The sequence below is a fragment of the Macaca thibetana genome, chromosome 1 (assembly GCF_024542745.1).
Source record: "Macaca thibetana thibetana isolate TM-01 chromosome 1, ASM2454274v1, whole genome shotgun sequence".
In the NCBI taxonomy this organism is placed as follows: Eukaryota; Metazoa; Chordata; class Mammalia; order Primates; family Cercopithecidae; genus Macaca; species Macaca thibetana.
This window is the reverse complement of record NC_065578.1, coordinates 157,692,670-157,717,349: the sequence shown is the minus strand read 5'-3', so window position 1 is coordinate 157,717,349 and position 24,680 is coordinate 157,692,670. Positions and strand designations below refer to the sequence as shown.

General features: G+C 42.4%; 1 protein-coding gene across 2 annotated transcripts in view; it reads right to left on the bottom strand.

The window, feature by feature from the left end:
* LEMD1 (LEM domain containing 1) overlaps positions 1–24,680 on the bottom strand; it is a 113,431-nt gene that overhangs the window by 5,522 nt on the left and 83,229 nt on the right. For both annotated transcript variants that reach the window (XM_050764340.1, XM_050764350.1), the window contains exons 4-7: positions 23,928–23,992; positions 11,238–11,321; positions 4,478–4,516; positions 2,680–2,745 (exon numbers count right to left, since the gene is read on the bottom strand). In XM_050764340.1, the coding sequence (XP_050620297.1) occupies positions 2,680–2,745; positions 4,478–4,516; positions 11,238–11,321; positions 23,928–23,992 (254 nt within the window). The remainder of the gene's footprint in view (positions 1–2,679; positions 2,746–4,477; positions 4,517–11,237; positions 11,322–23,927; positions 23,993–24,680) is intronic.

Genomic DNA, 24,680 nt, shown 5'->3' with positions numbered 1-24,680 from the left:
AAAATCATTTATAAGCAGATTCTTTTTTAAGCTTTTTACTTATGGAAAATTTTAAACATATACAAAAATAGACAATAGTATAATGAACCTCCACATACCCATCACATGCAACTTCTTTTTAATTCTCTTAAATTTAAAAATACATACATGAAATAAAGCATTTGGGGTAGAAATGCATTGCAAAATCAAATGATAGAATTTTACAGCTCCTAAGCAATCAAATACTCCCCTTGTGCCATAAGGAGATTTAGGCCTTTGATTTCCTTTTCTTTTACAATTTGTTTTCTTTGCTATCAATCATATGTAAAGTTCTCCTGCAGTATGTAGAAGGTGGACATTGTCATTTTCAAAAATGGAGTAATTATGGCCTATCTACCTGATTGTGCAGCTATCAATAATTACTATTATAAAGACCATATAACAGGGAAAACTGTTATCGATTAGTATTAATAAACAGGGTATAATTGTACATAAACAGTGATGTCTACTGTGTAAACATATACTAGATATGCATGTAAACAAAAACTAGAGGTAAATTGAAAAAATAAAATCAGTTTTTGCATCAAGTGGTGCGTTTATAGTTGATTTATATTTCATCTTCTAAAAAATTCCATTAACGCTGTTATAATATGATTTTCACTATAAACAACATTTACAGTGGAGCTAAAAAATATTGGTGTTTATTAAAGCAGTGGCTCAGTGAGGGTAAATGGCACCCAGGAGACACATAATATCTTTGCTCTCTTCTCCTTAGGCCCAGAGCTAGAATCTGCAAAGATGGCTGTTTTAGCAAAGCATTCGGAGCCCAGAGCTGGGGAATACGTGGCCCCCTCTGCTTTTCCACCCTCTTCGCTATACCCTTGGCATTCAAGTCCGAAAATTCCACCACACTCCCAAGGCCTGAAGCATATTGCTGGCCACAGCTGTAGTTAGTTATAGAAGTAGTAAGTCAGAGATATGCCAATACAACAAACTGTGACTGTCTCAGTACAACACTAGCTACCACGTACATGGCATTCCCTGCGCACCAGGCACCATTCTAAGCATTTTATATCAATAAACTAAATTCATTCTCAAAACCACCCTATGAGAAAGGTGCTTTTATTATGCCCATTTTACAGATGAGAGCCCTGAGGCATAGAGCGTTTAAGTAGCTTTCCCACACTCACACAGCTTGTGAGGCAGTGGAGCCCCACAGTCCCTGCCCATAATCACCACATGGTACTGCAGCATGATAGTGGAGGGAATTAGAAATACCATGTTCTGACATCTATTATCTTGGGCATTTCACATACTTCAATTTACTTAATCTTAATCTTTCTTTCTTTTTTTTTTTTTTTGTGACAGAGTCTTGCTCTGTTGCCAGGATGGAGTGCAGTAGCGTGATCTCGGCTCACTGAAATCTCCGCCTCCCCAGTTCAAGTGATTCTCCTGCCTCAGCCTCCTGAGTAGCTGGGATTACAGGCGTGAGCCACAACACTCAGATAATTTTTTTTGTATTTTTAGTAGAGATGGGGTTTCACCAGGATGGCCTTGATCTCCTGACCTTGTGATCTACCTGCCTCGGCCTCCCAAAGTGTTGGGATTACAAGTGTAAGCCACTGCGCTCGGCCAATTCACTTAATCTTTCTAACAACTCTAGGACGTAATTATTACAGTCACCATTTTACAGAAGAGGAAGTAGAGGCTTAGGGAGCTAAATTGTTTGCCCTAGATAACACAATTCATAAAAGGCATAGCTATAATTTAAACCCAGATATTCTGGCTCCAATGCTTTAAAAAATATATTTATATTATTATAGAAGAACTCATCATTGAAAATATGTCAAAACATGTTTTTAAAAACTGTTCATTAATTAATACATTATCAAAATCATTAATTTCCTATGGAAGTAACATTTTAAGCCAGTAGTTCCATTCTTAATTATTTCAGATGAACTGGCGTTTTCATAAAGGTTTTTTTTCCAGGTGGACTATTTTGTGCTAATTCTGGCCTACTTAGGTATATCATAGTCAATCTGAAATAATATTGCATATGATATTTTATGTCATATTGTATCACATTATAGTTAACAACAAAACACTGGGCTAACATCCAGAGCCAGAAAGAACAATAATCATTTTGTATTCTCATTAAAATCATCAAAAAGTATTTTTTTTTTTTTTTTTTTTGAGATGGAGTCTTGCTCTATCACCTAGGCTGGAGTGCAGTGGCACAATCTCGGCTCACTGCAACCTCCACCCAGGTTCAAGCAATTCTCCTGCCTCAGCCTCCTAAGTAGCTGAGATTACAGGCGCACGCCACCATGCCTGGCTAATTTTTGTATTTTTAGTAGAGATGGGGATTCACTATGTTGGCCAGGCTGGTCTTGAACTCCTGACCTTAAGTGATCCACCCGCCTCAGCCTCCCAAAGTGCTGGGATTAAGGGCATGAGCCACCGTGCCCAGCCTACATTTGTTTTTTTAAAAAATAATCTATCTTGACTAAAGCCATCACTAACCGTCCATAAAGAAATACAAGTTTGTTTGCATTTCCACAAGACATATATTTACCATGTAGGCTTGAAGCTGGCCAAAATTTCACGGGCTGACACCTACAATTAAGAGAAGTCAAGAAAAGGGTGCTGAGAGCCCAGTTTCCTACCCTTTATTTCTCTTATTCTCCCAATACTCCTTACCGCTGGACTTGGAGAAGTCAGAAGGCAGGGATGTCCCTGAAGCTTGGGGATGGCATTCTGTCCAAACTGAAACATAATACATTCTCCAATTGCTCTAATTCAATAATGCAATTATTTCTTAAAGGCCTATATGTAGAATTGGACACTTTTACAAATGACATAGCAAAGCGGAAATTATGACCTGCTTACAGGCAGAAAAAAAGAAAAACCTCCTTTTGACTTACAGATCTTTAAAATTGAGTTAACTCCAAATCCTCTTACTGACTAAAAATTATTAAGTTAGTAAAAGATCTATAATCATAGCAGACTTTTACTTCATTGTTTTTACCTGAATCCTGATTTGATAAAGCCTTTATTTAAAGCGTTGTGTTCTCTTAACCCAAGTAATGATTTTGAATTAGTTAAAAGGCTTTAAAAATTATCTGTACCACATTACCAAAAGAAAGGTTAAAAACCTTATGATCATCTCCATTCCCGAATTTTAAAAAATCTTCTGGCAACCAGGGGAGGTGGCTCACGCCTGTAATCCCAAAACTTTGGGAGGCTGAGGCGGGTGGATCACTTGAGATTGGGAGTTCGAGACCAGCCTGGCCAACATGGTGAAACTCCACCTCTACTAAAAATACAAAAATTAGCCGGGTATGGTGGTGTGCACCTGTAATCCCAGCTACTTGGGAGGCTGGGGTGGGAGAATCGCTTGAACCCGGGAGGTGGAGGTTGCAGTGAGCCGAGACCACACCACTGTACTCCAGCCTGGGTGACAGAGCTATAATCTGTCTCAAAAAAAAAAACAAAACAAAAAAAAAACAAACTTTTAGTAAACCAGGAATAGGAACTTCCTTAACTTGACAAAAGACATCTTCAAAAACCTACACCATAAGTCATACTCAAAGGTAAAATATTAGATGTATTTCCTTTAAAATCGGGACAAAGGAAAGAATGTCCACTGTCGTCATTCTCCTACACTAGTATAATGAAAAGTCTTAGCCAGCACAGTAAAACAAAAAGAAATTAAAGATATTCAAACCAGGCTACAAAATAATCTGCAGAAAAAGTATTATAATTGCAAAAAGTTTATTGTTGTAAAATCAATATGCAGAAATCAACTTCATTTCTATACACCAGCAACAATTTAAAATATGCTTTAAAAGAGGTCCTATTCCCAATGAAGCAAAAATTGAAAGCCTATCTACTAATAAAGCTAACAAAAGATTAGCATGTCCTTTACTAAGAAAATTATACAATCTTACTGAAGGACATTAAAGGAAATTTCAATAAATGTAAAGACATTAAAATACCCATTTAAATACACAGAAACACAAAGATGGAAACAAGCAGGGGATTCCGAAAGGGGGAGCAAGGAAGGCAAGGGTTGAAAACATAGTATTGGGTACTATGTTTACTACCTGGGCGATGGGATCATCAGAAGCCCAACTCTCAGCGCAATATACCTGTGTAACAAACCTGCGCATGTACCCCCTGAATCTAAAATTTTAAAGTAAATAAATAAATAATCCACTAAAAAATACCGATGTCTATATGGAAACTTGATATATGACAAGAGCTGACATTGCAGCTCAGAAGAAAAAAAATGGACCATTGGAAAACGGTATTGGGAACAAATTGGGGTAGATGTACTTCTTCCAATTTATTCCGCTAAGTCCAGCCAATCCCCCTGGACATTATACCTAAAACAAGCCTATGAAGACTCTGGAAGATATAGAGAGAAGGTCGATGGGCCAGGGAGCTTGAGACTCAGGGAAGACAAGGTGGTGAGTTCCTGTGGTTTTCTTTTTACCTTATATATCCTGGACTGGAAGCTGGAGGGGCTGACAACCTGGAAACACCAAGGGATGCAGGTGAAAAAAAAGCTCCCGGAAAAGCCAAAAGACAAGGAAAAAGGCAGCCTAGTAAGACAAAAAACTTTTTGACATGAACTTCCTTGTGGCAGCCAAACAGCCCACCTCTACCCCCGCCAGCCAAGGTGCATAAGAAGCCTGGACTTTCACCCCCATGTGGCAAACCCTCCTGCTCCCCACCTGGGTGGTGTCAATGGAGGCCACATGGGAGGCCATCCCAGCAACCCAGTAGTAAGGAGGTATCCCCCGCCTCCACACACACCCAAAGGTGTCCCCAGTGGGGGCCTGGACTTTTACCTCCACCTGGCAGTAAAGAGGCAGTGCCCCTCTTTTCCCACCAACGCACAGTCAGAGAAGGTTTGCTAAAACAAGATTTAAAAGCCACCCAGAAGGCCAGGCGTGGTGGCTCATGCCTGTAATTCCAGCACTTTGGGAGGCCAAGGCAGGTGGAGTTTGAGACCAGCCTGGTCAACATGGTGAAACCTCGTCTCTACTGAAAAAAAAAAAAAAAATTAGCCAGACATGGTGGTGGGCACCTGTAATCCCAGCTACTCAGGAGGCTGAGGCAGGAGGATTGCTTGAACCTGGGAGGTGGAGGTTGAAGTGAGCCAAGATCACACCACTGCACTCCAGCCTGGGTGACAGCGAGACTCCGTCTCAAAAAACACAAAAAACAAAACCAAAAACCACCCAGAGTCTTGTGAGGGGAGACAATGATAGACACTGACACCAAGGTGACACAAACGTTGGAATTATCTCACCAAGATTTTTTTTTTTTTTTTTTTGAGACGGAGTCTGGCTCTGTCGCCCAGGCTGGGGTGCAGTGGCTGGATCTCAGCTCACTGCAAGCTCCGCCTCCCGGGTTTACGGCCATTCTCCTGCCTTAGCCTCTGGAGTAGCTGGGACTACAGGCGCCACCACCTCGCCCGGCTAGTTTTTTGTATTTTTTAGTAGAGACGGGGTTTCACCGTGTTAGCCAGAATGGTCTCGATCTCCTAACCTAGTGATCCGCCCGTCTCGGCCTCCCAAAGTGCTGGGATTACAGGCTTAAGCCACCGCGCCTGGCCATCTCACCAAGATTTTAAAGCAGCCATCATAAAATGTTTCAATGAACAATATGAACATGTTTGAAATAAATGAAAAAATATAAACTCTTTGCAGAGAAGTAGAATATATAAAGAAGAACCAAGTGCAAATTTTAGAACTGACAGCCTGCACAGCAAAGCAAGATCCCATCTCTAAAAATAAAAGATAAAAAAAAATTGCCAGGCATGATGGTATGTGTCTGTAGTCCCAGCTACTTGGGAGGCTGAAGCAGGAGGATCGTTTGAGCCCAGGAGTTTGAGGTTACAGTGAACTATGATCGTGCCACTGTACTCCAGCCTGGGTGCCAGAGTGAAATTCTGCCTTAAAAATATATATATAACTGAAAAAAATACAACCAAAATATGGGCTCAACAGCAGAATAGAGAAGACAGAGAAAAGAATCAATGAATTTGAAGATAGAACAATATAAATCACCCAAACTGAATGACAGACAGAAAACAGAAAACAATAAACAGTGTCTCAGGGTCTTATGAGACTGTAATGAAAGACCTAACATTTGTGTCATCAGAGTCCCTAAAAGAGAGAAGAATGAGGTGGGGCTAAAATTTTTTTTGAAGAAATAATGACTGAAAATGTCCCAAATTTGGCAAAAGACATAAATCCACAGATCAAGAAGCTGCATGAACCCAAATCAGATAAACCTAAAGAAATCCATGCCAGGACACGTCATAATCAAACTTCAGAAAACTTTTGTGTAATAAAGGACATTATCAAGAAAGTAGCCAGGCGTGGTGGTGCATGCCAATAGTCCCAGCTATTCAGGAGGCTCAGGCAGGTGGACCCCTTGAGCCCAGGAGTTTGAAACTAGCCTGGGCAACATAGTTTTTTTGTTTGTTTGTTTGTTTTTTGAGACTGAGTCTGGCTGTGTCCCCAGGCTGGAGTGCAGTGGAGCGATCTCCGCTCACTGCAAGCTCCGCCTCCCGGGTTCACTCCATTCTCCTGCTTCAGCCTCGGGAGTAACTGAGACTACAGGCACCCGCCACCGCGAGCATAGTTAAAAAGACAATGTATAGACTTCAATGTATAGAAAAAAACTTGCACATCATATATCTGGAGTCTATTATTTAGAATATATAAAGAATTCTTACAACTCAAAAAGAAAAAGAAAACCCAGTCTAAAGATGGGCAAACGACTTAAACAGACATTTCTCCAAAGAAGATATAGAAGTGGCCAATAAGCACATAAACTTCCTTATAATAAGATAATGACATATCTTGATATAATGATATAATAAGATAATGACATCATTAGTCATTAGGGAAATGCAAATCAAAACTACAATGAGATACCACTTGATACCCAGTAGAATGGCTATTAAAAAAAAAAAGGCCGGGAACAGTGGCTCTTTGGAGCCAGCACTTTGGGAGGCCGAGGTGGGTGGATCACTTCAGGTTAGGAGTTCGAGACCAGCCTGGCCAACGTGGTGAAACACCATCTGTACTAAAAATACAAAAAGTAGCCGGGCATGGTGACAGGCACCTGTAATCCCAGCTGAGGCAGGAGAATCGCTTGAACCCAAGAGGCAGAGGTTGCAGCAAGCCGAGATCGTGCCACTGCACTCCAGCCTGGGTGACAGAGCAAGACTCTGTCTTAAAAAAAAAAAAAGGAAAATAGCAAGTGTTGGCAAGGATGTAGAAATTGCAACCCTCATACATTGCTAGTGGTAATGTAAAATGGCCCAGTCGCTGCAGAACACAGTTTGGCACTTTCTCCGAAAGTCAGACATAGAATTATTATATGACCCAGCAATTCCACTCCTAGGTACCTAGCCAAAAAAAATGGAAATCAGGTACTCAAATACTTGAACATGAATGTTCATAGTGGCACTCTTCGCAATAGCCAAAGGGTAGAAACAACCCAAATATCCATCAGTGGATAAATGAATAAACAAATTGTGGTTTTTACATATAATGGAATATAATTCAGCCATAAAAAGGAATGAAGTGCTGATGCAAATACATGGACACATGGATGAACCTCAAAAACCTTATACTAAGCAAAAGAAGCGAAACACAAAACATCACACATTGAACAATTCCATTTATGTGAAATCTCCAGAAGAAGTAAATCCATTAAAGCAGCAGATTGATAGCTGCTGCAGGGGTGGGGTGGGGTGGGGGGTGGAGTGACTGGGGAGTAACTGCTTAATGGGTATTGGTTTTATTTTAGGGTGACAAAAATGATTTGGAACTAAAATAGAGGTGGTGGTTTCATAGCAGTTTGAATGTACTAAATGCCACTGGATTGTGAACTATATTATTTGTTTATTTATTTATTTAATTTTTTTTTTTGAGACAGAGGTTCCCTCTTGTTGCCAAAGCTGGAGTGAATTGGCGCGATCTTGGCTCACCGCAACCTCCACCTCCTGGGTTCAAGTGATTCTCATGCCTCAGCCTCCCAAGTAGCTGGGATTACAGGCATGCACCACCATGCCCAGATAATTTTTATATTTTTAGTAGAGACAGGGTCTCACCATGTTGGCCAAGCTGGTCTCGAACTCCTGGCCTCAGATGATCTGCCTGCCTTGGCCTCCCAAAGTGCTGGGATTACAGGTATGAGCCATTATGCCCAGCCTTAAATTGTGCACTTTAAAATAGCTAGTTTTATGTTGTGTAAATTTCATCTCAATTTTTAAAAATTTTGATTCTCGTCATTGTACCGTGATTATAGAAGTGATATAATGTCTTTATTCTAGGAAATACATACTGAAATTTTGGCAGAGGTCAAAAAAACATGATGTCTGCAGTTTGATCTCAAATCGGTCAAGGAAAAAAGATAGATAAAATTGTAAAACACAGATGGAAAAATCTTAATAATTGGTGAATTTGGGTATGGTTAGATTCAATATGGCCATGTAACAATTCTTCTTACATGGTTTGAAATTATTTCAAAATAGGCTGGGCACGGTGGCTCACGCCTATAATCCCAGCACTTTGGGAGGCCGAGGCGGGCAGATAAACTGAGGTCGGGAGTTCAAGACTAGCCTAACCAACATGGAGAAACCCCATCTCTACTAAAAATACAAAATTAGCTAGGTTTGGGGGTGCACACCTGTAATCCCAGCTCTCAGGAGGCTGAGGCAGGAGAATTGCTTGAACCCGGGAGACGGAGGTTGCAGTGAGCCGAGTTCATGCCATTGCAATCCAGCCTGGGCAACAAGAGGGAAATTCTGTCTCAAAAAAGAAAAAAAAAAAGGAAAAAAAAAGAAATTACTTCAAAATAAAAACTACAAATATAAGCACATTTAATTTTTAAAAGGCACCAAGAACAGAGTAAAAAGACAAGTCAAAACTACTAGAAGATACATGCTACACATATAGCTAACAAAAGATTGGTAACCACAATATATAAGGAGCTCCTATAAATTAACAAGAAAAAGATAAACAACCTAATAAAAAATGGGCAAAAGACATGACTAGGCATTTCACAGATGAGAAAACACAAATGACCAATAATTGTGAAAAGATGCCCAAACTTATTAATAATAAAATACATACAAATTACAATAATAAAATACCATCTTACACCCACCACATTGAGAAAAATAAATCTGGCAACGCTCAATTCTGAAGAAGATTTAGAACGATGGAGCATTTTTTTTCTTTTTTAAGATAGGATCTTGCTCTGTCACCCAGGCTGGAATGTAGTGGCAGGATCAAAGCTCATTGTAGCCTTGAACTCCCAGGCTCAAGCCATCCTTCTGCTTCGGTCTCCTGAGAAGCGAGGACTGCTCAGCTAATTTTTTTCTTAAATTTTATTTTTAGAGACAGGGTCTTGTTATGTTGCCCAGGCTGGTCTTGAACTCCTTACTTGAACTTCTCACCTTGGACTCTCAAAGTGCTGGGATAATAGGCATTAGCCACCATGCCCAGCTCCTGGAGTTCTTAATATATTGCTGGGGGAAGCAAAAAATGGTGCAACCATGTTGTAGAGCAATTTAATATAATCTCTTAAGTTGAACATGTGTAGACCCCTTCCATTCAGCAGTCCTACTTGTAGGTACATTTACGCAATCAGAAAAAAATTCTTACACATATACACACTGGGTCCTGTACCACAAAGTTTGTAACAGCATTGTTTGTGTTACGAAAATCTGAAAACAATCCAAATGTCCAACAAATAGGGAATGAATAAAAATACTTCTCCAATGATTCTATATAGCAGTGAAAATAAATGAACTGAAGCTACCAGTAATGACCATGTAAGCTCACAGCATGATGCTAAATGGTAAGGGAAGCTGCAGAAGAAAACTTGCAGTATAATATCGTTTAAATAAAATACAAAATCATGAAAAACTAAACTAAAGTTTGTGAATACTATGAAGAAAAGAGAAAGAAGAATAAGTAGAAAATTCAGGTTAGTGGTTGCCATGAGGGAACAGGAAGATGTCCCAAGAGGGATACACTGGGGGCTTCAACTGATTCAGCAATGATTTATTTTTTTAATCTTTGGGATGGGAATCCAACTTCTCATTACGTAATTCTTTATTCTTTTTCATATGCATAATGTATTTTATTTTAAAAGATTTTCAGACACAGTTTTTTCCTTCCCACTTGGGCTAATTCCAGCTACCAATCTGCATATGTCAGCCCATTTCTAACTGTGCTGATTTCTGTGCCACGGTTTTAGTTTGCGATTGGAAGGGTCACCAAGAAGTGCCTCCCATAGACTCTCGCTACGCAGCAATCATCAGAAAGACCAGCCTTTGCTTCCATGGGAAAACAGATGTCCCGAGTCCTTCTGTAATACCACGGAAAGGACACTGAGGGGAGCTATTTCATCACTCAGGTGCCTGGTCGTTTTTCCTGCCCTGTGGCCTTTTGATATAACGGAGAGGGCAACAGAATGGAAATTAGGACACTAGTTTCTATTTCCAATTTTCCTCTAATCCTCTATGTGGTCTTGGGCAAGTCATATTCCCTTTCTGCCTGTTTCCTCATCTGTAAGATAAATCACATAGCCTCCTCCAAGATGCCTTTCAAATACGAAATTCCATGATCCATAATTATCTACAGGCTGGGCACAATGGCTCACACCTGTAATCTCAGTGCTTTGGGAGGCCAAGGCAGGAGGGTCCCTTGAGCCCAGGAGTTCAAGACTAGCCTGGGCAACACAGCAAGATCTCCAAAAAATTTTTAAAAATTAGCAGGGTGTGATGGCACACACCTGTAGTCTTAGCTGCTCAGAAGTCTGAGCCCAGGAGGTCGATGCTACAGTGAGCTGTGATCACACCAATGCACTTCAATCTGGGTGACAAAGTGAGACCCTATCTCAAGAAAAAAAATTATAATAAATCATTCCTGGACTCAAGAATTGTAATGAATAACGCCTAGTGCTTACGAAGCCTTGACAAGTCTCAAGAGATTAAAAATAACTCAGGGGTGCTCATATGGGAGGTACAACAGGAAACTCCTCTTCCTAAAATGAAGACATAGATCCATACTCACAAAGCAAAGTATAATTTAGCTAAATATGGGTATATTCTTAGATGAAAAAGAAAAGAAAGCTGAGTTTTCTAAACAAATCCATATTTTTTTCTACAGGAGAACAACACTGCTCATAATTCAGGTTTATGAAATAAGTAAGTTTACCTTTATTATCATCTTGGAATCATTATATTCAGGGTTTATTTCCACTATTTCCTCTTGCCGCTCTTGAATTTCAAAAACTGGGTTCTATTACACAGAAAAGAAATCAACGTTTAATCAATAAGATCAAGATATATTGATCATATCTACCAGGAGGTCAATATTTTTACAGAAAGAATGTTAAATTAAATTCCTTGTAAAGATGGCATTTAGCAGCCCCCTTAGCACACATCAGAGGTAAGAAGAAAGGGCTTATTAAGCAGTTAAGAAACTATGTAATTTTCTTTTCACTTTGACCCAATTTGAATATACAACTACTATTGGGAATAAGGATGTTTTTCAATTAATTAAGAAACTATTAGAGAGATGTTTAACATCAGGTCTTCTAAAACCTGTATATACTACTTGAATCACACACTACTTAATTGTAGTTCTTTAATACATATTCCCATGATACACGAAGCCTGCTTATGGCAGCCTTTGGGGTGGGCCCTGCACAGGCTAATGTAGGCTTACAAGGTATCTCATAAGCAACAATAGAAATTGAGGCACAGAGAGTTAAAATCCCATTAAAGTTTTGGCAGAAACACATTGAAATAAACTTAAAATTTGGAAGTAAAAATGAGACATGCAGTTTTCCTTCCCTTCTTTATCATCCCCTGGGGTGTCAGTATGCTCTGCACATGGAGAAAGGAGGCAGAAGGGACATGGATGCAGAGGTGTTGGCATGCCTGGAGGCCAAGAAATGGAGTAGCGAGGTTGTGGAGGGTTTCTGCCTGCCTGGTAGTAGAAGAATTAGAGCAGTGGGAGGGGTAGGGGGACCAGCATGGACACGTTAGTGTGCCCTGGCGCAAGGAAGAGGGACAGTGAGGGGAAGGAAGAGGGCCCTCTTGTAGTGGGGGCTGCAAGGAGGTGTTGGTATGTTCCATGGTCAAGGAGGCAGTTACGGGTGATAAAGAGAAGGAAGTGGTTATTGTGATTGCGTGATTAGTTACACTGAGAAAATTAGAAAATTGAGGCTGAGTGTGGTGACTCACACCTGTAATCCCAGCACTTTGGGAGGCCGAGGCAGGTGGATCACCTGAGGTCAGGAGTTCAAGACCAGTCTGGCCAACATGGTGAAACCCCATCTCTACTAAAAATACAAAAATCAGCCGAGTGTGGTGGTGCGCGCCTGTAGTTCCAGCTACTCAGGAGACTGAGGCAGGAGAATTGCTTGAATCCAGGAGGCGGAGATTGCAGTGAGCTGAGATTGCACCACTGCACTCCAGCCTGGGCAACAGAGCGAGACTCCATCTAAAAAAAAAAAATTAGAAAACTGAGTGAAAATGTAAATACAGTGAGGCTAATGGAATCTATAATCAGAGGATAATGGAATCACTGTCAGAGAAGTGATTTTATAAAAGTGAATGATTAGAAAGAACATTGGATTGTTAGATTGCAATTGGAGATAAATAGAAACTCATAGTTTTTGATTTTATGTATACTTACATAAAAATAGAGATGTATGTATGTGTATGTACACAGAGACATACATTTATTTTCTAGCTCTGTCCACTGAAAAGGGCCTAGAAGCAATGATACCCAGTAGAAAGGTGCTCACTGAAGGCCTAGATCTCGGCTTCCAAACACCATCTTGTGAAAGGAATCAAGGCTTCTGGGGCAGGAAAAGTACAAGATGAGTCTGAAGCATCTTTTCGTGCCGGAAACCAAGGAAGTGCTCAAATAATGATGAGGACATGTCAAAAGGACCCAGTATCTATCTTGAAGGGGCTCCTACTAGCCAAAGCTGGGAAATTTTGAGTATGAAAATAGTGATGTCAATGGATACAACCCATTGGACGAAAAGAAATCAATGAATTCATACTTACATGAATGAATGAGTGAGTGAGTGAGTGAATGAGTTATTGAATGAATAGGGAGAAAGGAAAACGCTTCTTACAGTATAATGCCAACTAACAAATGTAGAAGGACTGATAGAAATAGAAAATCTCAATAGGCCATCACCATGGTGGAAGCTGATTCAGGCAGAGGGTTCCACAGATACTAAGGCTAACGAGTGAGGGTCCATGAGGAACAATATGTTGGTGTCATTTCAAAATATCTCCCCACAGAATGCTGTTCAATTACAAAGGCAAAAATAATGTTTGAGGGTTTTTATTTTGTTTCATTTTGACACAGGGTCACTTTGTCAACCCAGACTGGAGTGCAGGGGCACAATCTCGGTTCACTGCAGGCTCAATCTCCCAGGCTCAAGCCATCCTCCCCCCTCAGTCTCCCAGGTAGCTGGGACTACAGGCACGTGCCACCATGCCCAGCTAATTTTTGTGTTTTTTATTTTTGTAGAGAAGAGGTTTCACTATGTTGTCCACTATTGAATTCCTGAGCTCAAGCAATCCACCTGCCTTGGCCTCCCAAAGTGTTGAGATTACAGGCATGAGCCACTGTGCGTGGCCAAGAAACCTGACAAACATCAACTTTTCCAGGTAATCAAGGTTAACATTATTAGCAGTGGGACACAGTGACATTGTTTGTCCCGTGGCGATGTAATGAGAAGAGCACAGAGCCATTTCTAAAGAATTCTGGCCAAGAACGCATGGCTTCTAATACTAGTCAAAAGGAAAAATCAGACAAATCCAACACCCTTGTGATGTTGTGATACAGTAAGAAACATACACCTGGTCTTCTGTCCCCTCTCCTGGCACAGAGCTCCTGAAATCCTTGTAATTTCCTCAGTGATAGGTGTGATAGAAGCATCTTTTAGTATACTATTTTTGTCTCAGTCCCAGGTTCCTGACACAAGAACTTCTAAGGACCCTTGGAATCTCTGGAGCTACAGGAGTTATCTATTTTATATGCTAATGAGTTGACTGGTGCCCAAATACCCTTAGATAGCTTCAGAATGGGGTCTGGTCATCAGAAAGGCCAACCATGTGATTAGAAGATTTGAACTTGGGGCTGGGCACGGTGGCTTAGACCTGTAATCCCAGCACTTTGGGAGGCTGAGGCAGGTGGATCACGAGGTCAGCAGTTCAAGACCAGCCTGGCCAACATGATGAAACCCTGTTTCTACTAAAAATACAAAAATTAGCTGGGTGTGTTGGCATGTGCCTGTAATCCCAGCTACTTGGGAGGCTGAGGCAGGAGAACTGGTTGACCTGGGATGGGGAGGTTGCAGTGAGCTGAGATTGCACCATTGTACTCCTACCTGGACGACAGAGCAAGACTCCTTCTCAAAAAAAAAAAAAAAAAGATTTGAACTTGGAGCCCCACCCCTTGACCTCCAGGTAGAGGAGGGGAGCTGAAGGTTGAGTTAATCACCGATAGCCAATGATTTAGTCAATCATACCTAAGTAACAGGACCTCTATAAAACTCCTAAAAGACAGAGTTTAGAGAGTTTCTGAGTTGGTGAACGCATTAAGGTACTTAGAGGGCAGCGCGCCCAGAGAAAGCATGGAAGCTCTGCGTCTCTTGACCTAGACCTTGCCCCCTGCATCTCTCCCATTGGCTGTTTCTGAGCTATATCCTTTAAAATACACTAGTAAGGAAAGAGCACTCCTGAGTTCTGTAAGCTGTTCTAGCAAATTAGCAAATCCAAGGTGTTGTGGGAACCTTTGATTTTTTGCGAGTCAATTAGAAGTATGGGAGACCCAGGACTTGAGATTGGCATTTTAAGTGGGGGCCGTCTTGTGAGACTGAGGCCCTTAACCTGTGGGATCTGACGCTAACTCCAGGTCTATAGTGTCAGAATTCTACTGAATTGTTGGACACCTGACTACTGTCTGGAGAGTTGGAGAACTGGTTGTCATGAGAAAAAAACCCCACACATTTGCATCAGAAGTGTTTTGTGGGTAGAGAGATTTCCTAGTAACCCTACAGAATGAAAGGCCTGTACTCTTGAAAACTGTCAAGGGCAGAAATGACAGGGAAAGACTGAGGCACCATGGCTCCAGATCGAAGGAGAAGGAATAGACGACAACTAAAGGGAGCATGTGTTCCTGGAGTGGTTGTGGATGAAAAAGCAAAAAGACATCATTGGGACAGTTGGTGAAACTTGCATGGGGTCTCAGTACTGGCTGGAAGCATTGAATCAGTGTGGATTTCCTTATCTGGAGGGTCATATGGTGGTTATGTAGTAGAGTGTCCTTTGGTGGGCAGAATACTTACTGGGGAGCCCAGGGGCTTCATATCTGCAATTTGCTCTCAAATCATTCAGAAAGAGAAAATGGTAGGGTACACACACACACACACACACACACACACACACACACTCCTCAAACGTGATACAAGGTACCAACTGAGGAACCTGAGCGGAAGGAATGTGGGTGCTCTTTGTACTATTCCTGCAACTTTCTGTAAGTTTGAAAATATTTCGAGAGGTGTGGAGAAAGATTTAATAACTTTTTCTTTTTCTTTCTTTCTTTCTTTCTTTCTTTCTTTCTTTCTTTCTTTCTTTCTTTCTTTCTTTCTTTCTTTCTTTCTTTCTTTTTTCTTTCTTTCTTTCTTTTTTTTTTTTTTGGAGACAGGATCTCACTCTGTCACCCAAGCTGGAGTGCATTGGTGCCATCACTGCTCACTGCAGCCTCGAGCTGGGCTCAAGCCATCCTTTCACCTCGGCCTCCCGAGTAGCTAGGACCACAGGTGCACACCACTATGCCCAGCTAATTTTTTTGTAATTATTGTAGAGATGGGGTTTTGCCATGTTGCCCAGGCTAGTCTCGAACTCCTGGGCTCAAGTGATCCTCCCTCCTTGGCCTCCCAAAGTGCTGAGATTAAAGGAGTGAGCCATCAAGCTCAGCTAAATTTAAGTATAAGATTAAGAAAGAGGAGTCTCAAATACTGGGAGGGCACATGACTTAAACAAACAGACAACAACAACAAAAACCAAGGCCTCCGTCACCCAGGCAGGAGTGCAAGTGGTGTGATCTGAGATCCTGGGTTCAGGTGATTCTCCTACCTCAGCCTCCCAAGTAGCTGGGACCACAGGTGTGTGCCACCATGCCGGGCCAATTTTTTGTATTTTTAGTAGAGACAGAGTTTCACCATGTTGCCCGGGATGGTCTCCAACTTCTGGGCTCAAGCAGTTCACCCATCTCAGCCTCTCAAAGTGCTGGGATTACAGGCGTAAGCCACCAAGCCTGGCCAGCATATGATTTTTTTTTTAAAGTTCAGTCTGCTTCTTTCAACACTCAGGGCTTACAGAAAGTAATCTTTAATTATATCTGTATATTTACTTCTATAAATATATCTGTAGGCACTCGATAAATCACATTCTGTGGCACTTAGAAGTTCAATACTGAAGATTCGTTTTCCAATGTTATTTTTCACTAAGTATATTTTTTTGTACTACAGGTAATTAAATAACATGCTTTTTATGTAACAATAATGTTAATGATAATAATAGCTCTTATTTGTACTTGCCTCTTATTACATATACATATACTATTCCGCTTTGCATATTTCATATCACATATACATATACTACTCTGTTTTGCATATTTCAATCTTCACAACACTGTGAGGTTGAGACTGTTCTTAAGCTTATTTATAGATGAGGAAACTAAGACATAGAGAGGTTGAGTGTCTTGTCCAAGTTAGTAGTAGAGCTGAAATTTGAACCCAGGCAGTCTGGCTCTATAGTCTTTTTAATTTTTTTTTTTTTTAAGAGAAGGCCTCACTCTGCTGTCCAGACTGGAGTACAGTGGCATGAACTTGGATCACTGCAGCCTCAACCTCCTAAGCTCAAGTAATCCTCCTGCCTCAGCCTCCTGAGTAGCTTGGCTTGCATGCCACTATGACCAGTTAATTAATTAATTAAATTTATTTATTTATTTATTTTTGAGACAGAGTTTCACTTTTGTTGCCCAGGCTGGAGTGCAATGGCACGATCTCGGCTGACTGCAACCTCTGCCTCCCAGGTTCAAGTGATTCTCCTGCCTCAGCCTCCGGAGTAGCTAGGATTACAGGCATGCACCACCACGCCTAGCTAATTTTTTGTGTTTTTAGTAGAGATGGGGTTTCTCCATGTTGGCCATGGTTGGTCTCGAACTCCTGACTTCAGGTGATCTGCCTGCCTCGGCCTCCCAAGGTGTTGGGATTACAGGTGTGAGCCACTGCGCCCAGCCCCCAGTTCATTTATTTTTATTTTTCTTGTAGAGATGGGTTCTTGTCATGTTGCCCAAACTGGTCTTGCACTCCTGGGCTCAAGTGATCCTCCTGCCTCAGCCTCCCAAAGTGCTGAGATTACAAGCATGAGCCACTGTACCCAGCAGAGTCCATATTTGTGTTACACATATTCTTTGTTATTTTTGATACACATATTCTTTGTGTCCAGAGCTCATTTTCAAGTTTCTTCATGATCGGATCTATGCCTTTTCCCTACTTATTTTCTTCCTCAAGAAAATCTAGCACAATATCCTGTACTCAATAGTTGTTGACTCATAGGCTGAGACCCAGGGGTGGAAACTGTTGCAACCATTCCCTGAATGGTCATCCATTCACAATGATCTAAGCATCATCTCTCAAGAGACTACATCAAGGTACATCTAAGCGACAAAGTATATGGTACATAATAGGAAGTCAGAAAGAGAGAGATCATCAACATCAGTAGAGGAAAGCTCCTTTCAGTTCAGCCAACAGGGACTGAGTAACTCCCCTGCCCCACCCTGCCCCCAGATGCCTGGCATAGAATTCAATGCAGAGGAGTCAAAGCGTGGGTTTTCATCTTCAACATTTTACAGCCTGCAGCAAAAGCACCTGGGCAGAGGGTGGGGTGGAGGCTGAATGAAAAAGTAGTGGGGCATGGTGCCCCGTGCCTGTAGTCCCAGCTACTTGGGAGGCTGAGGCCAGAGGTTAACTTGAGCTCAGGAAGTCAAGGCTGCACTGAGTTATGATGCCACTGTACTCCAGCCTGGGCAACTGAATGAGACTCTGTGAGAAAGGAAAGAAAGAAAGAAAGAAAAGAAAGAAAAGAAAGGAAGGAAGGAAGGAAGGAGGGAGGGAAGGAAGGAAAGAAGGAAGGAAGGAAGGAAGGAAGGAAGGAAGGAAGGAAGGAAGGAAGGAAGGAAAAGAAAAGAGAAAGGAAGGAAAAGAAAGGAAGAAAGAGAGAGAAAGAAAGAAGAAAAGAAGGAGGGAGGGAGAGAGGAAGGAAAGGAAAGATGGAAGGAAAGAAGGAAGGCAGGAAGGCAGGGAGGGAAAGAAAGGAAAGAAGGAAAATGAAGAAAGAAAAAAAAGAAAGGAAGGAGGGGGGCAGGGAGGGAAAGAAAGGAAAGAAGGAAAAAGAAAGAAGAAAGAGAAAGAAAGAAAAGAAAGACAAAGAAGGGAGGGAAGGAAAGAAAGGAAGGAAGGAAAAAGAAAGAAGAAAGAAAGAAAGAAAGAAAGAAAGAGAAAAGAAAGAAAGAAAAGGGAGGGAGGGAGGGAAGGAAGGAAGGAAGGAAGGAAGGAAGGAAGGAAGGAAGGAAGGAAGGAAGGAAGGAAGGAAGGAAAAGAAAGATTGATTCTTGGGCCCAGACCTGCAGAATGTGCAGGATGGGTGGGAAGATGAGAAGAGAGCATGCAGGCTGGCAGAACAGAGTAAACTGAGATTCCGGCAGGGATGAGCATGGGAGAGGGTAAAGAAACACCCAGGTGGCCCAGGAGGGCTCAGGAGTACCCACCTCCCAGGGCCAGCTGCCCTCTGGTTGTTGGATGCAGCAGCCCTCTGAAGATGGGGCACAGATATAAACACTTCCACCCTTGGAACTGCTCCCAAACCCAGGACCGTATGTCCCCATTTGCCTTCATTTGCCCCATATAGTCCCAGTTTACTCCTGATGTTCCAGCATCCCTTCAGGTTAGTGTCCCTTTTCAAAAGCATACTGGTAGAGATGATCAATTATACGGCCACCTTACTCAAAGCCTACCCTATGTAGCCTGACATTGTAGATTACTCTGCCTCCCTACCAACCAACTCCAAATCCCATTTTCCTCTCTTTGGTAGAAGGGCACTTAGAGACTGAGTTACACATACTGACTTAATGTCCCACTCCGTTATTGGTAGCATAAGCTGCGTCTAGTGTCTTTCTGATGAAAAAATCCCCAATTAAAAAAAATTTTGACCTGGCTTAATGAGTGGCTTTAACGACCAAATCCAATGGGCTGCATATGTGACATGATAAAGCAGACACATACAGTGTTAAACAGAGTCCAGAAATTGCATATTCCAAATCTCTAAGTGGCTTGTATTCCACTAGAAACCAACTAAAAATGAGAGGAAAATGTGGTATTTCAAAGAAATGCAAATACTACCTAGCTAGGCACTCAGAAGGCTGTTAGGTACAAACAAATGCTCTTAAGTAATTAAAGTCTACAGTGGGGCCGGGCGCGGTGGCTCAAGCCTGTAATCCCAGCACTTTGGGAGGCCGAGGCGGGCGGATCACGAGGTCAGGAGATCGAGACCATCCTGGCTAACACGGTGAAACCCCGTCTCTACTAAAAATACAAAAAACTAGCCGGGCGCGGTGGCGGGCGCCTGTAGTCCCAGCTACTCGGGAGGCTGAGGCAGGAGAATGGCGTAAACCCGGGAGGCGGAGCTTGCAGTGAGCTGAGATCCGGCCACTGCACTCCAGCCTGGGTGACAGAGCAAGACTCCGTCTCAAAAAAAAAAAAAAAAAAAAAGTCTATAGTGTTAGACAAGTGCCTCAATAAACACACCTTCTACCACCTTTTACATGGAAATGTGAATGCTTATTTACATTTACTTTCAGATTTAAGGATGAAGAGATGTCTTGAGGCCCTTCTGAGAATGAAAATGGCTTATATAAATCCTTCAAATCAAAACATTTTAGGCCATCACAAACTTCCTATTTAATTCTATTGCCAATTCAAAATATCGATGTGGTTTTACTTCAGGTTTATGTAAAGCGGAGACTGAAGGCCACTGGTCCTACCTGATGCATTTTCAATACTCAGGTTGCTTTTACTGCTGTAGCAACTTTGTAGGAACTATATTAAAGGGTTTTCTGCAGAACCGAGGTTTACTGAATGGAAAGGATTCCTTTAATGAGGTATTTGGAAGTTAAAAAATACTTTCAGAAAATTTGGTATGATATCAGAATTACTTCATCACATTTGAATTATGTTTAAATGGGAAGCTGAAGCTATAGCATATGTGGCAATGTTTACTTGAAGGTTTCTTTTCATTTATTTAAACTTAGCAACTAGTTTAAATACTAGACCATATTTGCAAACTAACCTTTTTGTCGTTGGAGCTGTTTGGTAGATTTGGTGAGGTGAGCTTTGAGTTCCTACTATGTGCAAGACCCTGTGATAGCTACTAAATGAGGATAAAATACCATTTTAAAAAAAATTTTTATTTGTATTACTTTTTTGAGACAGGGTCTCGCTCTGTCACTCAGGCTAGAGTGCAGTGGCGTCATCACGGCTTACTGCAGCCTTGACATCCCAAGCCTCAAGAGATTCTCCTACCTCAGCCTCCCGAGTAGCTGGGACCACAGGTGTGCATCACCATGTCCAGTTAATTTTTACAATGTTTGTAGAGACGAGGTCTCACCATCTTTCCCAGGCTGATCTCAGACTCTGGGGCTCAAGCCAGCCTCCTATCTCAGCTTCTTTTTTTTTTGTTTGTTTTTTTGTTTTTTTTGTTTGTTTGTCTGTTTTTTGAGACGGAGTCTCGCTCTGTCGCCCAGGTTGGAGTGCAGTGGCGCGATCTCGGCTCACTGCAAGCTCCGCCTCCTGGGTTTACGCCATTCTCCTGCCTCAGCCTCCTGAGTAGCTGGGACTACAGGCGCCCGCCACCGCGCCCGGCTAATTTTTTGTATTTTTAGTAGAGACGGGGTTTCACCGTGGTCTCGATCTCCTGACCTTGTGATCCGCCCGCCTCGGCCTCCCAAAGTGCTGGGATTACAGGCGTGAGCCACCGCGCCCGGCCTCAGCTTCTTGAATAGCTGGGATCACATGTGTGTGTCACCATGCCCAGCTAATTTTTTTTTTTTTTTTTTTTTTTTTTTTTTTGTAGATATGAGGTGTTACTACGTTGCCCGGGATAAGATGCCTTTTTTTTTTTTTTTTTTTTTTTTTTTTTTGAGAGTCTCCTCTCACTCTGTCACCCAGGCTGAAGTGCAGTGGCACAATCTTGGCTCGCTGCAACCTCTGCTTCCCGAGTTCAAGTGATTCTTGTGCCTTAGCCTCCTGAGTAGCTGGGACTACAGGCACATGCCACCATGCCCAGATACTTTTTTTGTATTTTTAGTAGAGACAGAGTTTCGCCATGTTGGCCAGACAGGTCTCGAACTCCTGGCCTCTAGTGATCTGCCCACCTTAATACCATTTTAAAAGGACTCACAGAAGTGGCCATTGAGATAGTCCTTAAAAGATCACAGGGTTTTAACAGGAAGAAAAATGCGGTAGGGGGTGAGAAGAGTGAAAAGAATTTCAGGCATAAAGAACAGTTGAAGTAACGGTTCATGGGAAGACAGTGTGAGAGGTGCAGAAACAAGGTGAGCATTTGTTGGGTTGGATGATGAGCGAGATTAGGTTACAGGAGATACTAGAGTTGATTCATGGTGTATAGCAAGTTTGCATCTTGTTTTGAAAGTCTCTGGGCAAGCCAGTGGCATGATTAAATCTCTGCTTGTAGATCTGAACTGGAATTGGGAAAAGTTAGAGGCAAACACAGGAGTATTTTGCAATTGTTCAAATAAAGTAATAATACAGAGGCTGGGCGAGGTGGTTCATGCCTGTAATTCCAGTGCTTTGAGAGGCCAAGGCAAGAGGATCATTAGAGGCCAGGAGTTCGAGACCAGCCTGGGCGACAGTGTGAGATCCTACACAGTGTGAGTTTCTACACACACACACAAAAAAAGAGAAGTATTTTTGAGATGGGGTCTCATGCTGTTGCCCAGGCTGGAGTGCAGTGGTGTGATCATGCATGGCTCACTGCAGCCTCAACCTCCCAGGCTCAAGCAGTCCTCCCACCTCAGCCCCCCAAGTAGCTGGCACCACAGGCACGCACCACCACACCCTGCCAGTTTTTTTTTTTTTTTTTTTTAAATTTTGTAGAGACATGGTCTCCCTAGGTTGCCCAGGCTGAGTCTTGAACTCTTGAGCTCAGGCAATCCTCCCACCTTGGCCTCCTAAAGTGCTGGGATTACAGGGGTAAGCCACCATGCCCGGCCAGAATTGTTTTTTAGTTACCCAGGTGTGGTGGAGTGTACCTGTAGTTCTAGCTACTTGGGAGGCTGAGGGAGGAGTATTGCTTGAGCCCAGGAGTTCGAGATTACAGTGAGCTATCATGGTACCACTGCACTCCAGCCTGGGTGACAGAATGAGACCCTGTCTCTAAAGTAAATAAATAAATAACGTAGTTGCAAGCTAGGATAGCAGTAGGAAGAAGACAGAGAAGGGATGAATTTTTTAAAATCATTCAAATCCCTAAGACTTGGCAGCTCTTTGTATGTGAAGAGCTGCAGGGAGGGGGCGGTCCAATAACTCCAAGGCTTTGAGCCTGGACAGTGGGGAGATGCTGGAACCATCAGGATAAACCCAGGCCATAGATGCAGGTTCAGGGTGGCCTGAAATGTGCTTGGTCAGTCCTGGACATCCTGAGCCTGAGGTACAGGGGGATAACCATGGGGAGAAGTGCGAACACGTCTGTGTAACCCACAAAATGTTCATGATGTTAGGTAACCATTTGTCAAATGAACACAGGAAGAAGTGAGGAAGGAAGGGAAAAAGAAGGAAAAGGGAGGCGCTTCCCAGTAGGCAGTTGGATATGCAGACCTGTGCCTCAGGAGAGAAGCGTGTGTGGGGGCCACAAAGAGGGGGTGAGTGGGTGAGTGAATGACACAGAGCAGAGGCTGAAGTAGGAGGTGTCAGGCACAGGCACATCAGGGGCCAAGAGGAAGACAAAAAGTCAGAACAGAAACAGGGATTCAGAACCAAGAACCAAGGAGTGGCAGAATTCTGAAATCTAAGAAGGCAGCCATCTCCAAATAAAAAGGGTCAGAGGTCAAAACACAGAAAAAGTCACTAGAGTTGGCACCTTGGAGTTCATTACTGAGCACTAATGATGGGCTGTGTTTGATGCTCAGAGCTTTACCTGCCTTTCACTTCACATCCACCCTGTGAGGTAGGCACTGCTGTTAAACTGTGCTAGGAGGCTTAGATCTGTTCACTGACTTCCCCAAAGTCACGCTTCCAGGAAGCGGAGGGCAGAAATCCTAAGCCAGTTAGGTGTCACCCCAAAACCTGTAACCCTCACACACTTGGCTGTGTGCTTCAATACGGTGCTGGGGGTAGAAGCCAGATCTCAGGGGCTAGAAAAGCGAACGGGATGGAAACTCACATTTAATCTATGTTTGCTGTGGGCCCAGAACCGAGCTCAGTGCTATATGTGAACGTAAACAACGGATAGTGAAAATGGGGAGTGGGGGGGTGACAGCTGGGAGAAGCAAAATGGTGGCTTTTTCAAGAAGGGGCAGGAGGGACCCTGTCATTCTGGGTCCTCTGCTAGATCATGGAAATCATTTCATCATACAGAAACCTGCATTAAAATGATCTTCTTTAAACTAGGATTTTACCACTATAACAGAATGTAGTAACTTGCTATCCCCTTTCTTAATACAGATGAACAGAGCTACTTCCTGTTTTTGATATATGGGTATTAAGTATTCAGGCATTAGAATGGTACATACTTTTTTGAGTTTCTTGCTTTTTTCTGTTGAGAGTATGATATTTCCTTGCAAAATGATATTAAGCTCTGCATCATGGGAAACAAAAGGAAAATAGGCCATGAGAACATTTGAGCTAGCAAACAGAATAAACGTCAATCATCAGGGTGAATTCTCTCAATCAGAGGACATTTTTGCAAGGGGACGAAAATTCACATGGCCCTTTTGATGGAAAAGAACATTTCTTCTGAGCTGCAGCAGCCTTCGTGAAACAGACTTAGGCCTTCCTCTGGGAATAAGGCCTGTCATATTTGCATGCCTCCGAGAGAAATACACAAGCTGGCTGCTCATCTGGGTGGCTGTTTGCAGTCTAGTCATTGTCCCTTTGAACCAGCTGTAAGCCCTATGCATTCCTGAATGCCAAGATAGGAAGGGAGGATTTTCTCCTTCTGGATCCAAAAAGGCACCCAGGGAAGGCAAGGCCGGACCTGTGCTAAAAGCCTTTAAAATCGGGGGAACTGCTAGGGACAGAAAACGATGTTATTAATTAGCCTGCAAAGAAGCATTTTGATAAACCTGAAGGAATGGTGGAGTTACACATCCATTTTAAACGAGGTCTCTGAGTCAAAAATATTTGGAAAGTTTGGGCTGGGCGCAGTGGCTCAAGCCTGTAATCCCAGCACTTTGGGAGGCTGAGGCGGGCGGATCACGAGATCAGGAGATCGAGACCATCCTGGCTAACACGGTGAAACCTGGTCTATACTAAAAACACAAAAA